The following is a 17899-nucleotide window of genomic DNA, read 5'->3' as shown; positions in this document are numbered from 1 at the left end:
CAACTAGGCAACAGACATTCACGGTGGGTATAATAACCATCATTCTTTGTAACTATTAATATTTAAAATGCGATTGCTATACTTTGAATTCTTACGCAAGAAATTTAGCTGCGATAAATCAGGAAACACGGAGCACGCATACTAGACGTGTGAAGAAATTAAATTTTTTATGATGGTGAATATGAACTCTATAAAATTTCGAATCAATACAAGTTCAATCTTAAAATATTCCGATTTTACCGTAATCGTTTGGCATGTTGTAAACGGTCTGTGTCTTTCGAACGCACGGCGCTGAACCATTTATTTTTAACGTTGTCGCTGAACTAAAGAAATGGAATGGAAAATAATGTAATGTTGACAGATAATAAACTTGATATCATTGATTATGATGCACGGAATTGTGACCAACCAGACAAGCTCATAAAGAAAAAGTCAAAATGGACTTGGTGAACGGTGAAAAATTATAGCAGTGTACTTTATATAGACTTACAGAAAATAGGCTACTGTATAAAGTATGGTGGCAAAATCCATCGAAAAAAAAAAAGGGACACCACGGCATTATATGCTATCCCATTTCCGTAGCGAGTGGTCGAACACGCGCCTCTTTTAAAATTTGAGCTGGTACCCCATCTTTTCATGCGGCCCGAACAATAGGGTCGAATGCTAACGTCACCTTCCGGACTTGGTTTCCTGTTCGCTATGATCCGGAAGAGAGAAGGGGTACTACTGACGTCAATTGTTATCTTTTTCTCCTTTTTTTTTTTCTCTCCTAACTTTTTTATTTCCACTCCTTCATTTTCAAATGGATCAAACAACGTTTTGATGATCAAAGCGCATTTGCTTAACAAAAAGAACAACGATACGGAAAACGTAGCATTGTCTTTTGTAAATAAATGCTAAGATTTAACAATCGTCATTCTAGGAAATTCGAAAGACCAGCAGTAACGATGAAGTCACACACAAGTGATATTAGTTCTATGCAGCAGATGACTTTGATGTCTACAGTCCGCGTGAGAGAGGATACGCTATTTATTGATTCTTTATCAACAAGAAAAATTGCCTTCTTTCTTTTTTCGTGTGTTCAGTAAATAGTTTTTTTTTTTTGCCACGCAAATATTGCGTGTTGGGTAGCCTTATATAAAGACGCAGGCCTGCCTATAAAGCCAACTGGACAAAATAAACATTTACGGTAAAATAAATTCATAGCCTAATTTTATGGAAAACGCTCTATTTTTGTACTTGAATACAAATCGCTGCTTTGATGTTGGTGAAATTGGCTGGCGTCATGTGAAACAGAACGCGTAGCCTCGTTAATGCAAATTTCGAGTCGGATTAAACTAAACCAGTAAAATTTCGTCGTTTCCTTTAAAAATCTTAGAGGCTTTCTGAAGAAGAAAAAGGTCGTTGCAAAAAAAGTTTTTTAGATAGCAGATTTCTCATTACAACGTGCGTGCAAATTAAATAGAACAAATTACAAATTAAATCGAATTAAAACAACATTTGAAAATTTCTACTCGAATAGAAAGAAACCTTCGATTTACGAAGACCCGGGCGGCCAGTTGATCTGAGAGTTTCGCGGTTTTGTCCTACTATCCACGGATTGGAACCCGTCTTCAAGAATATTCACAAAAATATTGCGAACAGTTGGATTATCTAAAACACATCATTACAAAGGTAAGAAGCAAGCACATTATATAAAATATCGTTAAAAAAGCCGTATTAATGTAAACTAATTTACATTAATGTGTTTACAGTTCACGATGTGCGCATAGTAAAAGGATGCACTGAAGTAGATTAACTAATAACGACGCAAGGTTTACCCATCCCAAAGTGAAAAACGAAACAGAGTTGTGGTGGAAAGAAGAGCCTTGGTTAAAAGAGTTAACATTAAAAAAAACAACGCTTGTTTCGGTAAAGTTTCACAAGCACTTCATTTAGGTATAACTATGACATTTAAAATAAACTACCATGTTTTACTTGTCAATTTGTAGCTAATACTTTCCTTTATATTCATAATAGGCAAACCTAGTTAGAACAGATATATCTAATCCAGATTGGGCACCAACTTGTTATTAGAAAACAAAACAGCTTTCAGCAAACAGGTGTCAGAGAAGATATATACATAGCCAGGCTAGAGGTTTGTGGTTGAAGTTCAAATATATTTCTGTTGTCATCAATAACACTAGTTTACAGCATTATTAGATATTTCAGCAAGGTTTGCTAGGAAAGGAACTATTTGCTTGAAGAGCCTGAACAGCAGATTGAGATTGATTCAAGACATGATGATTGAAGTAATTCTCCATTACTTCATTGCTATTGATTATGGCAAGCGATTCGACACACGAACTACCAGACGGAGACTGAGAGTCTTGGAAACACAGGAACCAAAATGTATATGGAAGAAGAATAAATAAGAAGTATTTTAAACATGTGCCTGATAAGCTAGTTTCATTACTGTTCAGACTTATAATGGAATCAGGTGATGAGATGGATTGAAGATTTTGTTTATTTCATTATCTGGATCAGACATCTCCATTTGTGTCTGCTGTTCAGGCTCTTCAAGCTAGCTGCAAGCAGGGAACAAGGCAAGAGAGGGTAGAGTTACTGCCAGTAAAGTTTACGACGTGTCAAAAACCAACCTGAGTAATCCTTCGAAATCCCTATTACAACAAGTGGCGTACCCAACGGATTGTGCGTTCCGCCAAAAGCCACAGAGTATACTAATTTTAAACCAATTTACTATAATAATGTAATTAAATATTACTTTTATTGTGTATTTTAGCTGGGGATAAAGCACGAAGGGCAGCAATAAGGAGATTCAAACAATATAGAAAGAGGCAAACTTACATACCAACTTTGAGATACATGGCGCTGGCTTGTATGTTTGTCCTTCACATGGATATTTGGCGGCAACCCCTGATGGAATTTTCAAATGCGCTTGTCACGAAGATGCTGTGATGGAAATGAAATGTCCCTATTCTCACAGGAATAATACTTCAGGCGAAGCGCTACTCCCGATACAAAGTTCTGTCTGACCGTAGACGACAATGGAATATTACAACTAAAACGATGTCAGCCCTACTTCTATCAGGTGAAAGTCTAGTTTTACTCACCATTGCTTTGTGCAACTTAAAATGATTTTGTTTGTGAATCAGGTTCAGCTACAGATGTTGGTTTGTGAACTCAAGCGATGTTTCTTTTGCATTTATACGTTGAAAGACTTTGGTTGCTTCTTGATTAATTTCCAAGAAGAATTTGTTTATGAAACACTTGTATCAAAATCAAAATTGTATATTCTACAGGTTGTATTACCTCTTAAAAGCAAATAGTTCCTTTCCTAGCAAACCTAGCTGAAATATCTAATAATGCTGTAAACTAGTGTTATTGATGTCAACAGAAATATAATTGAACTTCAACCACAAACCTCTAGCCTGGCTAAGTATATATCTTCTCTGACACCTGTTTGCTGAAAGCTGTTCGTTGTTTTCTAATAACAAAGTTGGTGCCCAATCTGGATTAGATATATCACGTTCATAACTAGGTTTGCCTATTATGAATATAAAGGAAAGTATTAGCTACAAATTGACAAGTAAAACATGGTAAGTTTATTTTAAATGTCATAGTTATACCTAAAATGAAGTGCTTGTCGCAAACTTTACCAGAAACAAGCAGTTGTTTTCTTAATGTTAACTCTTTTAACCAAAGAGCTCTTCTTTCCACCAACAACTCTGTTTCGTCATTTCTCACTTTGGGAATGGAGTAAAACCTTGCGTCGTTATTAGTTAATCTACTTCGAGTGCATCCTTTTACTATGCAGCACATCGGAAACAAACACATTAATGTAAATTAAATTTACATTAATACTGCATGTTTTTAACGATAAATTTTATATAGAAATGTAGCTCTTACTTACCTTGTAATGATGTAGTTTTAGATAATCCAACTGTTACGCAAATATTTTTGTGAATATTCTTAGAAGACGGAGTTCCAATCACGTAAGGAATAGTAGGACAAAAACCGCAGAAAACCTCAAGATACAAACATGGCCGCCACGCGCAAGGTGCGTTCGTAAATCAGAAGGGGGTACGCGTTTCGCCCTTGCTCTATTGGACCAGAGTAATAGAATACTGGTGTAGCCACGGCCATGTTAACTCCCCCTCTCGGATTTTTTCCCAAAAGTTGCTGCAAGTTTCGCGTATCGATTGTGAGAAAATGTACGGAACGCCAAATTACCCCCTAAAATTTCAGCACCTAAGCTAGGGCCATTTATTTTTTTTCGCAGAAAATTATCACCATCCACCAACGCCATCTAGCGGCCACGGTACGCACCTTTTGAAATCCCACCCACTGGAGGAGGAGCTGAATCACTATCGATTCCTATAACCATTTCCAACCATTAATATCGATTTTATCGTGACAGTGACAATTACATGTGAATGTGTCTGTGATTGTAAATTTGTTTTGGTTTTCTAAACATTCATCAATTACTGGTTTTCAATAGTGTTTCGCTTGTTGCAAAAACATACCAGTTTATCTCGCCGTTGAAATGGACGAGGCAAATTAGAGTCTCAGGTCCACAGGTATTTAAGTAAGTTCACACATTGTTATGAATCTGCATAGTTTTTCTTGTTAATATTTTATTTATTTAGATCTCGGTTTCCTGGTTCGAGAAATCGCAGATGAAGTAATATGCCCTACAAGAGGCTTTGGAAATTTATGGCAAGAAAGCATAAAGTGTCAGAAAATGTATAGCACAATGTCTTCGGAAGCTCTTCAACTACTCGTGACCAGATCTGCACGAGAACCAAAGGCTTGGAGTTAAAATGGTTGGAATCGACTTCATGCCATGGGTCATCGATTGCAAAGAGCCAGAGTAAGGAGGCCATGAATCTTATTTTGGATCAAGGCAAATGAAAGAAGGCGAAAAGAAGGGAATATAGAGTCCGTGCCCCACTATCTGTTATCCATTTGATGGAAACCACAATTAATTGGAGGAAAGAATGTGTATTTATTTTCTGTTAACGGGTAATTTTAAATTATTCGCGTTTGCTTATTTTTAGGTGGCGTTTCGTTTTCCATGGTGGAATAGATGGCTTTTCACGCCTCATATTCTTTTGAAGGTGGCAAATAATAATAAATCACGGACTGTCTTGGAAGGTTTTTAGAAGGAAAAGAAAGTATGGTGTTCCCAGTCGCGTCAGGTGTTATAGCTTATTTCTAACATAAGAAATTATTAAAAGAAAAGTTATTTCTAACATCAATAGCATTCTATTTAGGTCTGATCATGGTGGGAGAATATTCTGTCGGCAAATTTATGCTTACTCACCGTGGATTAAACCGCGGTAGCTTCAGACTGGTCGGTCGGTCCACAATCAAAGAATTGAACGACTAGGCAGGACGTGAACTCCTGCACTTCCATCTTCTACGAATTATTTACGTAAGCAACGTTAATTCTATCTAGTTCAGAATCTCATAATCACGTTTATTAATTTATTTTTATAGAAAAATGGAGCGAGAACGAGTCCTGGATCGGTTCTCTGAAGTGGATCTTTATTGCCTTCATTTAATATTTCTTCCAATTATGCAGCAACATATAGAAGAATTTATTGACGCATGGAATCTTCACACCATCCGCACGGCGCCGTCCTCAATGTCTCCCATTCGTCTATTTCTAAGGGGACTCACATCTTTGAAGAGAAGAGCAGCTGCGAAAATAAACTGTTTAAGGAGTTAGAACAGGTGATTAGTTTAAATGTTAAGTTTGATTATTTTAATAATATTTTCATTTAATCCAAAAGAATATAGACTTGAACAATATATCGAGGAAGACGTGTCCATCGATACCGAAGCAGTGGAGGTTCCGGAAATCAGAATACATATTGACGAACGAGTCGAACGACGCCAAAACGAAAATACGGCCATCTTCTTGAACTTCCAATCGCAAAAAAAGATACCTCAGACTTCGTGAAGAAGTAATTCAGCTTGACTGCATAATTGTTTAGTCCGTCTATTTTCAAAAACAAATACAGAACTTGAATGCAAAAATTATCTTTCCCTTACCTTATCCTTTTAGAGAACGCTCTTACTGACTTGTCCTGCAGAAAATTGCAGTACTATTCTTACCTGAAAAAATTCAAAATATTAAAACATTAAAAATTTTAACGAACTAAAACTGTTTCCTTCAGCTTTCCCGACATAAGTAAATTGCGAAATGACTGGAATCGGCTACACTGAATACTTTCCGTTATGGACATTAATCGTATCCTTATGATAGGTTTCTTATTGTGTGTTTCTGTCATTTGAGCTGTTTTTCCTTCAAGATGATCAAAAAGATTCGCTGTCAAGATGAAAATAAGAAGTTTTCTTACCATAGGGGAGAAAGTAAAATTAAATTGTTTACGGTTTTGGTTGTTAGTCTGTCGAAAATGTTACACCTTTCCGTACAACCGGGGGTAGTCTTATCTACCTTCTTGAGCTTACTTCGGCGAAAAGAGTTACATGACCTTTACCAGCGGTTGGGGAAAAGGTTAGTATGCTACCCTAGTTCAACCCCCTCCCAAATGTTTCAAGGACTTTTCCCAGTTGTTCGAAAGTATAAATTGCAGCAACACTGCAAACCACCATCAGTCTCTTATGGTTGGTACTCTGAAGTTCACCAAAAATGCCGTTCTCCAATAGTGTTGTATCTGTAATCGGCATGTGTTCGGTGTGCCATAATAGCTATGAGTCTGACGAACGTCCCCAAAATTTCTTAACGCCACCATCGATATTGTCTGGAGTGTTGCGTTGTAAGTCACTCTCTTTTTATTCTTTTTTTTTTTTTTTTTGCCTGTGTACACGTGTATTCAACGTATAAAACCTAATGTGATGATTATGCCTGTGATTTCAGATGATTGCACTCATGTTTTTTTTTGTCATTTAGAATCTGGTCGATGAAAACCACATTAAGTGTCCTCAGTGTCGCAGATTCACCCGGTTAGTGCTGGGAGAATGGAATGAGGATCCCAAACCGATCACGATTTGATGGCCCTACTTCTCAATTTTCCACATTCTGCTGTTACCACCAACCACAGCCATCGACTTCACGTTCAGCAGAACTACCTGGTGGAAGCGGTGCCAGAGTCTGTATGATGCAGTAACTGAAGTACCGACATCCGAAGCTTCATCTAGCGATACTCAACTAGTGAAAAACAGAAAATCCAAAAAAAAATAAAACAAAAAACAAAAAAGGACAAGAGAGCCAGGTCTAGCTCCAGTGAAACTTCTCATCATCGGAAAGCAGTCATCGGACAGTTCGTCAGAAGAAAAAAATTCAAGAAGAAGAAAAAGCCTTTAAAAAAGAGACATTCTTGTGTAAAAGCGAATAGACGCTTTAATAGGACACAAAGTCCCAATCTTCAATAAACAAAAAAGGTGAGTTTACTTATGGTTTATATTATAAAATTACCGCACTGAAAATAATTTTATTTTTATCTCGTTTTCTTAGAAAAAAAAAAGAAAAAATACTTTCCTGAAAGACCTCTTTTAGTTCCAGAAGCCGATGCCCGGGAACTTCCTGAACGACTCAACACGGTAGTTTGGAGCGTGCTGGATTGGGCCTGAGATGTGATGTGGAATTCAAGTGTGGCGGCTCATCAAATCACGTTCTTCGGGTATTTAAAAGGTATATTAATTTACTATTTTTTGTATTGCTTGAAATTAATTTTGTTTAAATATTATTGCACTCAAAGGATTTTCCCTCGCCTAGAAGAGGTCAAGCGCTTCATATTTGTACAAAAGCCCAGGGTGTGAGTCGCAACTAACAATCCAACATTATTCCACTCCATCGGCTCCCGTGCTTAAGGTAAAATTCAACTTCAAATTAGTAGGTACTACCTTAGTTGATGTGGCTAAAATTAATTTATCATTATTGCAGCGCTTGTCCGGCAAGCTGGTCGTGTTGGTACCCCTAAAGGCATCACTCCCTTACGAGTCATCAGATGAAGGGGTAGACTGTGACGTTTGTCAACAAACTGTTCCAATCCGGCGTGGGCGCATCATATTGATCGTTGTACAGAGCAAGCCTTCCGCACAACGAAAAAAAAACGTATTGAATTAATTTATTGTTAAATTTATGTTTAAAACTGTTGTTTATGTGGTACAGAATGTGGTTTGAACACAGAAAAATTCAGAATTACACTAAGACATAACGTGAAATTGTTTTATTTTTAACAAACTCTCCTACCCCTATCGTTTATAAGCAACCTTGGAGCAGATAAACAATTTTAAGCAAATGTTGCTTATTATTACAAAATGATGGAAATGTAGTAAAAAAATTGGGAATATAGTTGCAGGACATCTTCCGTGTTAATTCATAAGACAATCAGAAATCTGAATGAATAAAAATCAAAGCAAGAGGCACTGAATTTATGCAAATAATGATTAAGATACCATAACGTGTTAATCTTCGTTACTTTTAAGAAGTCAGTAACAGATTTGTTGGTGTTGATTTCCACCAATGGAACAACCTACTCTTCAGCTGGACAATCATCATTAGTAAGGTGAATGAGAGTTCACAACCATTTTAACTCCAAGCCTCGTTCTTAGTGCAGATCTGGTACACGAGTAGTTGAAGAGCTTCCGAAGACATTGTGCTATACATATTTCTGACACTTATATGCTTTCTGCCATAAATTTCCAAAGCCTCTTGTAGGGCATATTAACTTCATCTGCGATTTCTGAACCAGGAAACCGAGATCTAAATAAATAAAATATTAACAAAAAAACTATGCAGATTCATAACAATGTGAACATACTTAAATACCTGTGGACCTGAGACTCTAATTTAGCCTCGTCCATTTCAACGGCGAGATAAACTGGTATGTTTTCAACAAGCGAACCGTATTGAAAACCAGTAATTGATGAATGTTGAAAAACCAAAACAAATTTACAATCACAGACACATTCACATGTAATTGTCACTGTCACGATAAAATCGATATTAATGGTTGGAAATGGTTATAGGAATCGATAGTGATTCAGCTCCTCCTCCAGTGGGTGGGATTTCAAAAAGGTGCGTACCGTGGCCGCTAGATGGCGTGGGTGGATGGTGATTATTTTCTGCAAAAAAAAATAAATGGCCCTAGCCGAGGTGCTGAAATTTTAGGGGGTAATTTGGCGTTCCGTAAAAATGAGGCAAGATATCGATTTAAGTGTCCCATAACCGTAACGCCACCTATGAATTGAGTTTTAAGGGTTGTTAAGAAATCTCTTCATGCTCTTACTTTTTCACACTAATTAATTAAGCCACTTTTGTTTACTTTCTGAAGTACAGACGACGAAAACGAACGAAAACATAGCGAAAACTAATACATCACAAGTTCACAACACAGCCGCTGTGGCGCTTTCGTTACGGGCCAGAAAGACTTTCAGGCCAAAAAGGCAATGGGAGGGCCCGCCATAAGCGTGGCTACACCAGTATTCTATTACTCTGATTGGACGAAACATTTTTTATCATCACTAAGTAACTCATAACTATTCTTTAAAACCATGAATCATAGGTATCTAGATCTACCCTAATTTCTAATACCAATTTCTAATTCTTAATAAGTTCTAAATCTGAATTTTAAAAAATCTATTAATCAGTCAATCAGCTATTATTTTTTGTATTAAACGTACTGGCAACGCCGAGTATAGAGGGACCGTCGTGTACCGTTTAGCGGGTTTGGTCTTTTGTTTGTATGCAAACAAACTTTGTTTTGTACTGAAACAGATAAAAGACCAAAAGAAAGCCTCGTTAGTAGTTTAATGTGAAATGTCAAAAACAAAAATGAAAGCTGAAACGTCATCAGGTATAGATATATATGTTTCTTGATTAACTCCAACAAAATTTTATCTTTATGTTAATTCAGATTTGGAACAAAGTCTACTCAGCACAGAAAAACTAGATCGTGCATCTCCTGATATTTGGCCTGAACGAAATTGTAATAGAATTAAATACAAAAAAAATTATAGTTTCAATTATTATACTAATCAACATTTTAACAGATCCAGGGATAGAGTATTCTGTTATTGAACCCACGAGATCCCCCGAAATACCAGCATTACCCCAATCCATAATTCCACAGGAATTGGATAAACATGACTACACCCTGATTGGACGTATGAACCATTTGATATGTATTTAAAAGGCTTTATTATTGTATAGAATTTTCCTGAGAGAATTTTTATGCTAGTTTTTACTGGAATTTTATTTGCATTTCAAACTGCATTTCATCAGATCTAATTTGAGAGATTCCTCAAAATTATTTATTGTTTGTATTAATTAAGCTCAACAGGTGCTATTAACTTTAGTTTTCCTACAGTCGAACACATTCCGAAATCTAATCTTTTATCCAATTTGTAGGTTATTCTAAGTTGACAGCTCAGGAATTGATAGTTGAAGTTAAACAGCTGCAAAACTTGGCCTACCAGCTTGGTCTTGAAGAAGCCAAAGAAATGACAAGAGGAAAGTATCTAAATATACTTTCGTCTCATAAAAGAAGAAATTTATAAAACATTGGAATTTTTGTTTGACAATGTGGATATACAGCTACAAAATTAGTGCATTGGATATTATTATTTCTTTCAAGAATAAAAGATCTGTAAATTAACTTTAAAAATATAGCACAACAAACGTGGCGAGGCAATAAACTTCCCAGTTCACCTTCACGTTCAGTTTCACGTTCAGTTTCACACCCAGGAAGACCCTACGAACTTTCCACAGTCCATTGAATTATTGATGAATCTCGGCCTCCAGCCGACAAAACTCGTGTATCATCTGATAAGAAACAAACACACGAAATGTTGCTGTGCCCCTGGTAGGAATGGCAAGGTGACTGTTGATCAAGAAAACAAAAGCAACGTTGTGAATGCCATAACAAAGTGGAGAAAAGAGAAAAACTGGATCATACTTTGGGTTGAGATGAAGGATACGTGAACAGCTTAAGGCGTCCTCCATCATCTCCTGAGACTAAAAGTCTCCTGGAATGAGATGCGCAACATGAATTGACGTCAGTTCCCTCACTTCCTTCGGATAAAACTCCGAAAGAAGTGGGGCCAATCGGGCAAGTAACTGAGCTCCACTCCATATCTCGCATACTAGACGGTTGCGTTATTTGACGGCAAACTCCAGTATTCCCTAGAAAATGATTGTCGACAAGATCAAATTAGTGATTATGCCTGCAATAATAGTCACCACATGTAGCACAACACTACACATGTGTATGATGCATTTTTTATTTTCTACTTACAATATAGTAATTCACAATCTCCAGAATTTGTCTGAAGATGTAAGTTATCGCAGGCCCAATCCATTTGGCTGACAAAACCCGTGTGGCCCTGTCACAGCAATTTTTAAATATTTATTATTCGTTAATGTATTAAACGCAGCAGCGAAAGAAAGTAAAAAGTATAAAATCATCGATTACCACGCATTTTCCCACTCTATAATATTTTCGATATTTGTCCAAGACTTGGTAGATGTAGATCGATGCATCTTTGGATCCGATGGCCAACATCTTGCCATTTGGCGAAAATTTCACTACCTAAATGGACACAATATACATTATGATTAATAAAATTAAGTAAAGTAAAATCAAGTTAGTTGCCTGAACTGGCTCCGTGCCATCCATATGCGTTGCGTAGATATCTCGGGTCTGTGAATCCATGACAAACCATTTTCCACAGGTGCTGGCAATAACAAGTACTTGGCCTTCAGGCGAAAAACAGGCAGATTGTATCGGGTCTCTGATATCTTTGCCCCAAATTATGGTACGACTCATGGTGTCCCAGAGTTGAAGTCGTCCATCGTAGCCGAAAGACAAAAACTGCGATTGGGAGGGATGAACGCACAAGCCCGTTGATTCCTCCGTATGACCAACCATTAACTGTAATAGCCGCGGATCATACTTTATTAATAAGGGCTCTCCTCATGTCAAACTTTATTCCCGATTCTATTAGGTAATACCGTACAGGTGTAAATGGTATGTCGAAGCTGCCTCTCAATATGCAGTTCCGCGTCGTGCCGACTAAGATCTGCGATCCTTTTCCTTGAACAGCAACGCGCACATTTCCATACTTCTCCGGAATCTAAATTTTATTTCGCAAAAAAAGAGGGAAAAAAAGGGAAAAAAAAAATAAATCAAAAAATAAATAAATAACAAAAAATATAAAAATTTCGAATAATGTGGGAGCGTTGAACGGAAAGTAATGAGAAGCCTAGACGGAAAGGGTCAGGTCGGTAGAGAATAGAAGAAAACATTGCGAGTATTACTTCAGTAATGTACCCCGTCCTTCGATACGATGGCAAATCCCAGAGAACTAGTTGGCCGTCTTTACCGCCTCCAGAGACAAGCCGCCCGTCTTTTAGGGTAAGCAAACAGAAAACGGGGCCTTCGTGCGCGTTACGAATGGTTTTCTGAATTAAATTTGACCCTACACAAAGGAAAGCGTTATCATTAAAAAAGAATTAAATATTCCCACACAATCATGAGAACACAGAAGACATGGTCGCATAAGTAACGCATTTTCCCTTTACGCCCTTACAGCAGGGGCGAAACAGAACTGAACCAGGTACAAAATAATTTTGGAGTTTCTTTGCGTGTTTAAATTACCCTTTAACCAAATTATGAGAGATCCATTGGAATCGCCGGTAATGCACTAGAATGAACAAACAAGAATTTTGAAATAAAACAATTGATAATCTAAAAATACATAATCTTAGCACATACGTCTCCGTTATCAGCGAAGGCCAGGCAGGTAATATATTTTGGCTTATCACGTGATTCGAAGACGCCTAGCTTGCGGCCTAAGGTACCATTTTCGAGAGACCAAAAACATACGTGTCCTTTTCCACTAGTAACAAAAGCGAAACGTTCTCTCGGAACGGGATTCCATTCAACTGCCACCACCAAATCCGAAGAGCACTACACACGTGATGGCGACATAAGTTAAGAAAATAAAGATAACATCAATGAATGGGTGTGCGACCATGGCCAAGATTAATTCTTGAACTAGTATAAACAATACCCTTGTTTCCGCAATTCTTTGCCCTCTTTCACCCTTTTGCCACTCCCACAAGGATAACGTTTGATCTGGCGACTCATCTATAATCAGTAACATACTGCCACCATCCTATAAAAGTAAAATCGTTTCAATAGATAATTAACTTTGAACCCGAAATCGTAGAATACATACCGCTTTTGAAAAAGCAACGCAAGAAACAGATTTGCCAAAGTCTCCTTGCCCAAGTACAAAAAGGGTTTGAAGGCTGACCGAATTCCATATTCGAACATGGGGCTAAAACAAGCCGAACATAAAATGTTTCTAGGAAAATGAATTTCCAAAAAAGGTAATTTGTCGATGACGTGGAGACCTACCGTGCCTTCGTAAGGATCTCGACCAGCTGCTTGACCGGACGCAATCAATAACTTGTTCGGATGAATAGCTAAGCTGAATCATAGGGAGATAAAACATTTACAAAGGAGGGCCGAAGCGAAAGTTAACGTTACAGATTTTCCTGTGGGATAAAAAAATATAGGTGAAGGTGATACCATTTCACGTCGCCGGTATGGCCAAGATAAAATCGCTGTCCTAGAAATTGAAGAGCCGTTAACAAACAATGTAAAAAAATTCGCTGTTACATAGCTGTAAGAACATTCAGTACCGTGCTCTTCGGCGTCGAAAAGTACGACAATAGCCGCAATGCAGTAGACTAGTTCGCCGGTTGGAATAAGATGCAAATTTGATCGGCAGTCCTTTCCGCGATATCCATAACTTCAAAACGATCAGAGTTAAGGCGAATAAAATGTGCTTGCTTTTTTAATCTTCAAATAATGATGACACTCTTATTGTGTCACGTGATTACGTTATAACAGAAAAGATATCGTTGTGTAAATAACGATTTAAGTTAAAAGCCTAATTATTTGGCGGGAATTATGTTTTCGTTCAAAAAGGATACACCCATTCCATTTTTAGTTTTGCTTCCGGGAGTGGCAAAGTCTGCGACGCCGAATATTTTTCGCGTTGTGCGCTGGGAATGTAAAGATTGATGTTGCGACCTACGTATAGCAATAATCCAAATGTTATCACAAAAGTTGAATGCTATTAAACGGATGGTATGCAATAATTTCCTTTAAAGGGAAACTTGACGAAGCCTTCGTCACTGCTGTAAACGGCGCTGCGCGTCCTGCAAACATTTGGAGATAATGAGTTTTATTTTGATAAATAAACCTTTGATAAGACAAATATGTTGCCGAAAGTGTTAGTGCTTTGAGTTATGAGTTACTTTTCTACAAAATTTCGGGTTTGGCGTGAAATTGTAAATTTTAAAGCAACTTACCCATACCTCGTCATGTTTCCAACAGGATATTTTGCGTTGAGGTTAAGCAACGAATTGGAATCTGATTTTCTATCACAAGGAAAAGGTTCAGACTAGGTTAAAAGAAGCTTGACTACGACAACATTAATTCAATAATAATAATTTTTAAAAAATCACCTTGAGATGAGGCCGTTGGTGGGTACAAAGTCACTGGTTGAACTCCACCGCTTAGCGGTTTGCAGGCTATTTGATGTTGACACAAACGATGTCCGCATAGAAGAATTAGGCGTTCTGGTTCTACCGTGTCCAATATCGGAAATCAAACTGTTGAACTGTACTGATGAATGGAAAACAAATGTAGGGTCTATGTCACGAATGACGACGCAAAATCTTTCAGCGGGAGAGTATACCATGTTGTGGCCGTGACGTCGGAGACGGTGACGGTGCCGGCGATGCACTGCTAGAGCTTGGGCATTCGGACACTAGTGACCCATTTGACCGAGACATATTGGAATTCCGGCTGTGTGCGATTGTCGCATTAGCAGAGGATGATTGACGTCGAGACACGTCACGTGGTATTTGAGATGAGTTGGGTGTATTGCAATCCGTCAATGAGCTCACGCTTTGAGCCAAACGACGATGAACTGGTTCTTTGGACGGGCTGGAACCTAGAACAGTTTGAAACGAAATTTAAAAATGAAAAGCATCCTCTATTCCTCTGGACAATTAGACAAAAATAACAGGATGTTTACTAACCTCTCCGAGATTCTATTGCACCAATTCGACGCAACGCGTCGGCCAAAGTGGAACGACTTGATAAATCAGTAAGTTTTAGACAAGGTGAAACAATTTTAAAGTAAAACGATTAACTACTTACAGGCACACCATTTCATCATTTTGGTCATCTAGCCTCTTTTCTAAAGAATTTATACGATCACGAAGATCCTGATCGTTCTCCATCGCTACACTAAGCACAAAAAGAGAAAAATAAGAAAAATAAGGACAATTCCAACTGAGATCACCTTTACAACGAATTCATTTTCTTTTTTGAATGAAAGTCGGGTCAGAAGTCTCAGAAACGAGCACACCAATTTATGTGTGTTACGTAAAACTTAACGGCAAGCAAAAAAAAAAAACGAATAAATGAAACTCCAACTTTCTCCCTGCAATCGATAGCTGCTTTTAATGGAGGAAATATATTGTTGCATAATTAACATCCTACGATTGCAGGCATTCACGTTTATGTATAAGAGGAAAAACTACTTTACAGTCAAACACTTTGTGGGCTAACACTAAAGCTTTTTTCCCCGCTCAAAAGAATTCGGAATTTACAAGTTTGTACCTGATAGATCAGATCGGAAAGAATGGCTGTTAGGACTTGATATTCTTGGTTCGCCCCAATGACTTTGAATTCCATTGGGAAACAGCCAGCAACCCTCCCACGCTCGCCCTCCCAGCCTACTAAAGTAAACTCGAAGGGTTTTGCACAGGTTTTCTTCGACGCTTCAATGAACACTCCCCCTCTCCACAACCATAAAAAAAAAAAAAAAAAAAAAGGTGCATTCTAACTTTATATTAATAGTAACAATTGAGATTCAAAGTACTTTAAGCGTGATGTGCACTGTCAGTACCTCTCCCTTTTACTTCTCACTTCCTAAACTAGACTGAAACATCCTCATTGCTCTGTTGGCACACCTGTTGCTCCCCTTTATTTAGGTCAACGGTTCGTTGACAATCGCTTGGTGAAGCCAAACGACTAATGGAATGCAACATGTTAGCAACTCAAGCCACAACCTAATGCAAATTTACTCCCCTGACTTCTAATAACGGTGCAACACTTGGCCTTATAGAAAAACCTGGTTCAAGGCAAAATCACATTTTCAAGATTTAACTTTATACTTTTATGACATTATTTGTGTAATAACAATTGATTGGCATTCCATGTTTAATTCTAAATAAAAAGCGCCTTTAAAAAATTATAAGTCACTAAATTGCAAACAGGATTGAAACAAATGTACTAAAAATGAGAAGAATATATGATGATTCAAGTGTTAGTTATTAGTCTGCTAGAATCATACAGGTTCGCGTTCTCTACTGCATTGTCAACAACAAAATTTTCTAAACATTCGTTCCATAGGCAAGAAAACCTGTCTGGCTTTACATCTTTGGGGAGAGAGAGGGAGAGAGAGAAAAGGTGTTCAGTTTAGATACAGCTTATATGGTAAAGTCGTTAAATGATTGTCAGCGAACATAGTGGTCTACTCGCTATCGGTAAAAATCACAGTAAATTGGCTCACCTTAGCAATCAAGCTGTCTGCTCAGTAATCCGTATTCACTGTTCCCAAAAAAGGCACAAGTATTTCTGAAAAGAGGAGACTATGTAGAGCATAACTGCTTCTCAAAACTACTGCACACTCTCTCGTGGATTCCGTCACTCCTCACAGCTCACTGCCGCAGCTACGGCGCACAGACATAGCCCACACTTTGAAGCTTACTAGATTGTAATAGCCCGACGAATCACTATCTCCTTTGCCGGTACCGGCAACACCGGATTAAAAGAACTTTTTATTTTCCGGTAGTTACACTAGTGGCTCCAATGGCGGCTCTTATGCGAAACTACTGCCTTCTGGAAACAGGGAATGGGACTATCTTTTTCGGTAACAAACGATAAGGGAACGGAAAATGTAAAATTCAAACATACGCATGTTATAAAGACATCACAAATCCAAATTATCTTTAATCTCAACTGTGACAGAATAGCAGACCCACATGGAACTTTGTGGGGGAAATTTCTACCACTCGAACAATCGTCGATACATCAGCAGTTACAGCATTTTCCAAGAATCTGTGCATTACTGAGCGTTCTGTTTCTATTATAATCTATTTGATTGTTAAAATCTATTTGATACCTCAAACTTTAAACTATCAGTCCGGTTTCCGCTCATTTTTACCCGTGACCAGGTTTTCATCCAGTCTATGTACAAACTAAAGGCGCAGTTACGTTTCATTTTTCAATAAAATCCCCGCAAATAGATCGAGGGATTCAAAACTATAAAGGCTAAAGAATGCTAGCATATCTGTTATCGTTAAACATTGGAATATTGATCGTCTAGACATTGGGATAACAACTTGAAAACAATACTGAAAAATACGTAAATGTATCTAAAGTAGTTTCGGACTAAGTACGCGTACTAAACTCCGGTTGTTGACAATCAGGAGTGAAAGCTAATGTTCAATAGATAACTATTGATAACTACCAATAACACACCTAAAACCGAGAAGAGAGAAAATTTCAATCTGGCAAAGCAGAAGACCAAACTGATTGTGTAACGTCGTGCGGCCTGCCAAACAAGATCGTTCGTTTCACTCTCTTTTATTTGTTTACGCGTAGTAGTCACAGAAATCACGCACTTTGCCTACCTCATACTCCACACTTTACATACCTCCACGTTGTAGTGTTCCTCCCATTCTCCGCCGATGGATCACCTCCACTGTGAAAAGCGCCTTGATTTATCATGAACTAGTTTAGAAAAACCAATATGATTTTGCCCTAAGCCCTAC

At 37.8% G+C, this 17899-nt stretch overlaps 2 protein-coding genes, 2 long non-coding RNA genes and 1 pseudogene across 11 annotated transcripts; 3 read left to right on the top strand and 2 right to left on the bottom strand.

The window, feature by feature from the left end:
* Nucleotides 1-2072: 2072 nt before the first annotated feature.
* On the top strand, nucleotides 2073-2492 carry LOC123469341. The gene is made up of 2 exons (XR_006642566.1): nucleotides 2073-2137; nucleotides 2194-2492. It is a non-coding gene; the product is annotated as an uncharacterized LOC123469341 (long non-coding RNA).
* Nucleotides 2493-2918: 426 nt separating this feature from the next.
* On the bottom strand, nucleotides 2919-3692 carry LOC123469340. Of its 3 annotated transcripts, none has more exons than XR_006642563.1 (3): nucleotides 3630-3692; nucleotides 3114-3547; nucleotides 2919-3031 (listed from the first exon to the last, which is right to left on the bottom strand). It is a non-coding gene; the product is annotated as an uncharacterized LOC123469340 (long non-coding RNA). The 3 variants fall into 3 exon arrangements; XR_006642564.1 differs by having other exon boundaries at nucleotides 2943-3061; XR_006642565.1 differs by having other exon boundaries at nucleotides 3008-3027.
* Nucleotides 3693-4823: 1131 nt separating this feature from the next.
* Nucleotides 4824-5976, top strand: LOC123469390 (annotated as a pseudogene).
* A 3692-nt stretch (nucleotides 5977-9668) lies between these two features.
* Nucleotides 9669-10689, top strand: LOC116929151 (protein lin-52 homolog). Its single transcript, XM_032936312.2, has 4 exons — nucleotides 9669-9830; nucleotides 9891-9962; nucleotides 10027-10140; nucleotides 10385-10689. Exons 1-4 carry the CDS (start codon nucleotides 9794-9796, stop codon nucleotides 10531-10533), a joined length of 372 nt encoding a protein of 123 aa, XP_032792203.1. The 5' UTR covers nucleotides 9669-9793; the 3' UTR covers nucleotides 10534-10689.
* LOC116929076 (echinoderm microtubule-associated protein-like 2) lies at nucleotides 10280-17800 on the bottom strand. Of its 6 annotated transcripts, XM_032936247.2 has the most exons (23): nucleotides 17782-17800; nucleotides 16636-16700; nucleotides 15216-15305; nucleotides 15095-15150; nucleotides 14749-15006; nucleotides 14516-14675; nucleotides 14360-14428; nucleotides 14151-14206; nucleotides 13979-14078; nucleotides 13685-13794; nucleotides 13572-13611; nucleotides 13398-13470; nucleotides 13216-13317; nucleotides 13048-13152; nucleotides 12750-12944; nucleotides 12633-12678; nucleotides 12293-12453; nucleotides 11992-12108; nucleotides 11628-11906; nucleotides 11448-11564; nucleotides 11271-11358; nucleotides 10932-11158; nucleotides 10280-10856 (listed from the first exon to the last, which is right to left on the bottom strand). In XM_032936247.2, the coding sequence occupies exons 3-23, from the start codon at nucleotides 15296-15298 to the stop codon at nucleotides 10728-10730; spliced, it is 2571 nt and encodes an 856-aa protein (XP_032792138.2). In that variant the 5' UTR covers nucleotides 15299-15305; nucleotides 16636-16700; nucleotides 17782-17800; the 3' UTR covers nucleotides 10280-10727. The 6 variants fall into 6 exon arrangements, with proteins under 6 accessions (XP_032792138.2, XP_032792152.2, XP_032792146.2 ...); XM_032936261.2 differs by lacking the exon at nucleotides 17782-17800 and having other exon boundaries at nucleotides 14366-14428; nucleotides 16636-17578; XM_032936255.2 differs by lacking the exon at nucleotides 17782-17800 and having other exon boundaries at nucleotides 15216-15300; nucleotides 16636-17578.
* Between the last annotated feature and the right edge of the window lie 99 nt (nucleotides 17801-17899).

This window comes from Daphnia magna, linkage group LG1 (genome assembly GCF_020631705.1).
Source record: "Daphnia magna isolate NIES linkage group LG1, ASM2063170v1.1, whole genome shotgun sequence".
Lineage (NCBI taxonomy): Eukaryota > Metazoa > Arthropoda > Branchiopoda > Diplostraca > Daphniidae > Daphnia > Daphnia magna.
This window is presented reverse-complemented; position numbering and strand designations above follow the sequence as displayed.